At 30.3% G+C, this 4,636-nt stretch overlaps 1 protein-coding gene across 1 annotated transcript; it reads left to right on the forward strand.

The window, feature by feature from the left end:
• Nucleotides 1-609: 609 nt before the first annotated feature.
• Nucleotides 610-3,081, forward strand: LOC112456998. Its single transcript, XM_025019839.1, has 6 exons — nt 610-811; nt 988-1,102; nt 1,313-1,408; nt 1,538-1,618; nt 2,104-2,309; nt 2,857-3,081. Exons 2-6 carry the CDS (start codon nt 1,047-1,049, stop codon nt 2,874-2,876), a joined length of 459 nt encoding a protein of 152 aa, XP_024875607.1. The 5' UTR covers nt 610-811; nt 988-1,046; the 3' UTR covers nt 2,877-3,081.
• The last annotated feature ends 1,555 nt before the right edge of the window (nt 3,082-4,636 follow it).

Below are 4,636 nucleotides of genomic sequence, written 5' to 3' on the forward strand. Positions count from 1 at the left end.
ATTATATCTATTATTTTAAACAGGGATATCTTACATTTCTTTTTTAATATTGGTCACTGGTCATTTTACTTACCATTCTCTGCTCATATTCTCTTCTCCTTTTTCCTCTTTATGACGGGCTTTGTTCCTTACGTCAAATACACGTGCATACTTTAACTGGCATTTTAAACTTTGCTGCCACCTTGTATAGACTGTCCGTCTGCTCCGATAATGTGTCACTGCGAAACTTTAGCACAGTATATACAGTAGCGCAACTCTCCCGATTTCAGCGTGGATGAAAATGAACTGCACATGCGCGTGCGAGGTATGTAACCAATCAGAGCACTGATATTCTGTCTCACTTCTGCTCACTTCCTCTCTGTATTTTCGCTCTCTGTCAGCATCGTTGAGATGCTCCATGCAGGGCAGGACCTTTAAATGGCCGTTCAGTAGAAAGTGGCGGCAACGGACATCTGATGTGATCTGATGCGAGAAATAATAAAGTGATAAGTGGTGATAAAGTGGTGAAGTGATAAGTCCTCAGTGAATAGTGTACAGGTGTTTAGTAAACGGTGCAAGAAAACCGAGAACAAATTATTTTCCTTACGGAGAATAGTTAATCTGTACAAAAATTGTACAGATTCTCGATTCTCTTATAAAGGAAAAGCACTTTGGTCTTAGCTTTGTTGCAGGTATTTGTGAAGAAATCTTGAGGGAAAATCTGGAAGAAAAAAATGGCCCATCAATCAAGCACGTGGTGTGTTGTTCGGGAATGCAACAAAAATATTGTGGAAAAACGACATTTTTTTCGGTTTCCAAAGGAACATGAAAGGTATAATGATTTTATTTCATTTATTAATTATTATTTTTTAAAACAAGTATAAATTTACATATTATAAAATACTATTTTGATATTTATTCTAAACGTATGTATATTATTATGTGCATGCATATGTATATATTATTACAATATTTCTTTACAATTACAAATTTGAATAATATTTACAGATGGTTGCAATGGATACGTGCTTGTGAACGATTAGATTTGGAAGCAATGGGTGCAGAATATGGCCATCGCAATTATCGATTGTGCCACTTACATTTTGAAGAAAAGTGGTACAAGATAAGTAAGAGTAGAGCTCATCTTCAACCAGATGCTGTACCAACAATATTTTTTGGAAGAAAGTAAGCCCATACACATCTTATAATGTATAATCTTTTCTATTTTAAATAATGTGGTTTTTTATATTCAATAGTATATTGTATATTAAACAATATCAAACAATATTTTTGATAATATAATACACATTATAATTAATGATATTATTTATAGCAATGCATGTATTACAACATCAGCAATTGAAAAGATGGATGAAGAGCTACCTGAAGAAGAAAATCTTTATATTTTACAACAAGAGGAAACAAATAGGTACTTAAATATCTGAAAATGTATTTATCTTTCTATTATAGATAGTATTTTGTTCTTATAATTAACTTGTTTTAGACATTTTTTATTTAGCAATAAAAAGTAATATTACACTAAAATGGTATGTTTCAGTGACTTACAGTCGAAATCATTCCCGCCTATAACAGAGCAGATGCCAAAATGTGATAAAGATGTCCATATTATTGCTAAGCCGTACGTATTTGTATTTACATTATATACATACATATGTGTTTTTATAATATATTATTTCTTTTATACAGTTTTTTATAATCAGTCTGTAGATTTTGATTTAAACTTACAACTTATTACAGTCTATTTTATGTTTCTTTTCTTTTAAAAATTGCATTCTGCATTTAATATAACAAGACATAAATAATATTACGTGAGAGTAATTGTATTTATAAAAACATTTGTCTTATTTTAACATGTCTGCATATACATAAAGAACACATGCATATATAAAATAATTTTAAATAAATAAGGTTATCAATACCATATCTATTTAATTTTAATATTCAAATATAAGTTTTTTAAGAGTTTATAATAAATATTTGGTTTATTTTATTTTTATATTTCTTTGTTATTGACATTTCTAAAATTGTAATTAATACTTCAATTTTCTTTCTAGAGGTTTACTATCTGTTTTTTGCTATAATATATGTATATGTTATGTATAGGAGCACGTCCAGCAGCACAATAAGAAGAGAAGAAAGTCCGCGGAAGAAAAAATTGCAACAACGCATTGTACGATTACAAGGGAGAGTAAAAACACTGGACGAAAGAAACAGACGGCTTCAGAAGAAAGTGAAGATTTTAATTGTAAGGAAGAAGAAAGCAGAAAGAGAGAAGCTTAAGGACCACGAGATTCTACGTCAATTAGGCTGTAAGTTTTTTTCTCCGACTTTCGCACGATTGTTATCTGCCCAAATTGATGCGCAAATTAAAAGCAAACGTGGAAGACGGTATAGTTCCGAATTTAAACAATTTGCTTTAGGTATATACTTTCTAAGTCCGCGATGTTATAAAGAACTTCAAAAAGAATTAGCATTACCTGCCATACGCAGTCTACATAAGTTTACACAAACGTGGCAAATTAAACCCGGTATAAATGATAAAATTTTTAATGTGTTAGCTGTAAAGTTAAATTCATTGCCACTATTAGAACGTCATTGCATTTTGTGCATAGATAAAATGAGTCTACAAGCTCATTTATTTTACAATGTTTCACAAGATGAAATAATTGGTTTTCAAGATACCGGTAATGATCAGAAAGAACCGTTACCTGCAAAAAGTGTTTTAGTTATTATGGCACGTAGCATTGAAGGTAATTGGAAACTTCCTCTTTGCTTTTGTTTTGTCGAGAATGCATGTAAATTTAATGTATTGAAACTTATTCTATTTGATGTTATACGTAAATTACAACATTGCGGTGCGACTGTGCATGCTTTAATTTCGGACATGGGATCTAACTTTACACAACTATCCCGAGAATTAGGTATTTCTGTACAAAATTCAATCTTTTTAGTTGACGGACATGAGGTACTATATATATTCGATACTCCGCATTTAATGAAAAGAACTCGTGATAATTTGTTGAAACATAATATACAATTTGGAAATAACAAAGTTGCTTCATGGGATGATATTATTGAATTTTATAACAGAGACAGTAAACAGTGGATAAAATTGGCCCCAAAGTTAACTCAAAAGCATATCGATCCAAGTAATTTTGATAAAATGAGAGTACCATACGCTGTTCAAGTTCTCAGTAATCGTATGTGTGCAGGTATGTGCACTTACTTGTCCTTGGGCCTTCTTCCAAGCGCAGCAGTTGGAACAATAGATTTTATCGACCATTTTGATAAATTATTCGATATTTTAAATTCTTCCACTTTAAATAGTCCAAAGGAATATGCGCAAGTATTTACAGGAAGCGAAAAACAAATTGAATTTTTAGAAGAAATGTTATGTTTTTTAAAAACTATTAAGGTAATTAATGACAAAGGATCTCGTGTAAAAGTTCAATGCTTCGAATGTTGGCAAATAACTATCAACAGCATGATACAACTTTGGGAAAAATTAAAATGTCATAATTTTCCACATATTCGGACACGAAGAATCAATCAAGATTGTTTAGAAAATTTCTTTGGCTGTGTTAGACAACAAGGCGGTAATTGTGTAAATCCGACACCGATACAATTTAGTCGTGCCTTTAAAAAATTATTTAGTATGAAGATGTTACAACATTCAGATACGCAAAATTGTGCTGCGGATAATGATCGCATGTTAAGTTTAGTTGGTATGTCAGGTTCGAATCCGTCTACTTCCTCAGAATTTATTCCATCTACGGCACGTGTAATTTTAGATATTCCTAATCACGATTATCATAACATGGAACTACCAGAAGTAAATGCCTTTAAATATGTTTGCGGATATTTAATAAAAAAATGTACAGAAATGCATACGTGTGAAGCGTGTACAGATTATGTAAATGAAAATATGACTGTCTTAGATGATACTGCTTTGTATTGTTCTTTCCGAGCTTACAATACAGAGGAAAATCCTTTTGGAAAATTAAATTTACCAAGTAATAATTTTTGTGCTTATATCCATCAATTAGAAGAAATATTTGTGAAAACGTTTGAAAGTAATTGCTTTAAAAAAAACATTGGTATCTATTTATTTCAACTTGCACAGAATGTAACTTTTGAAGCGCCGTGTCCACATTTTCCAACAATTTATTTAATAAAATTATTTTTCCGTATGCGCATTTATTATACTTTAAAACAACATAATAAGGCATGTAAACGTATTCGTAAAAGAAACAGAAAACTTTTGAATATTTTACATTTATAAATCTTTTCTTTCATATATAATATATATTGCTTTCTTTATTTCACACACACACACACACATATATATATATATATAGACAGTTTTATTTTTATACACCATTACCAATTTATATTTCTTAAGTGTATGACTGATTGTGACATTGTATTTGCGAGCATATACTTTCACGTGTTTATGTTATAACAGTTTATGGTCATGGTAATAACAACTTATAATTTTCTTTATCTTTATTTTCTGTTTGCATGCTATATTTATAATAAATAGATTTTATAGTTACATACAGTGTTATAAGTATTAAATATTAAAGTTTTAACTGTAAATATATTAAGTTACTTTCTTTTCCACTCTTTCTTTGGT

This window comes from Temnothorax curvispinosus, unplaced genomic scaffold (genome assembly GCF_003070985.1).
Source record: "Temnothorax curvispinosus isolate PA1 unplaced genomic scaffold, ASM307098v1 QBEX01007397.1, whole genome shotgun sequence".
Taxonomy (NCBI): domain Eukaryota; kingdom Metazoa; phylum Arthropoda; class Insecta; order Hymenoptera; family Formicidae; genus Temnothorax; species Temnothorax curvispinosus.

Excerpts from the sequence above, each read along its gene's own strand:
- LOC112456998 (XM_025019839.1), top strand. The coding sequence starts at position 1,047 with ATGGCCATCGCAATTATCGATTGTGCCACTTACATTTTGAAGAAAAGT. Across the intron at positions 1,619-2,103 it reads GTCCATATTATTGCTAAGCC|GAGCACGTCCAGCAGCACAA; the intron begins GTACGTATTTGT and ends TGTTATGTATAG. Across the intron at positions 2,310-2,856 it reads GATTCTACGTCAATTAGGCT|TGCGACTGTGCATGCTTTAA; the intron begins GTAAGTTTTTTT and ends ACAACATTGCGG.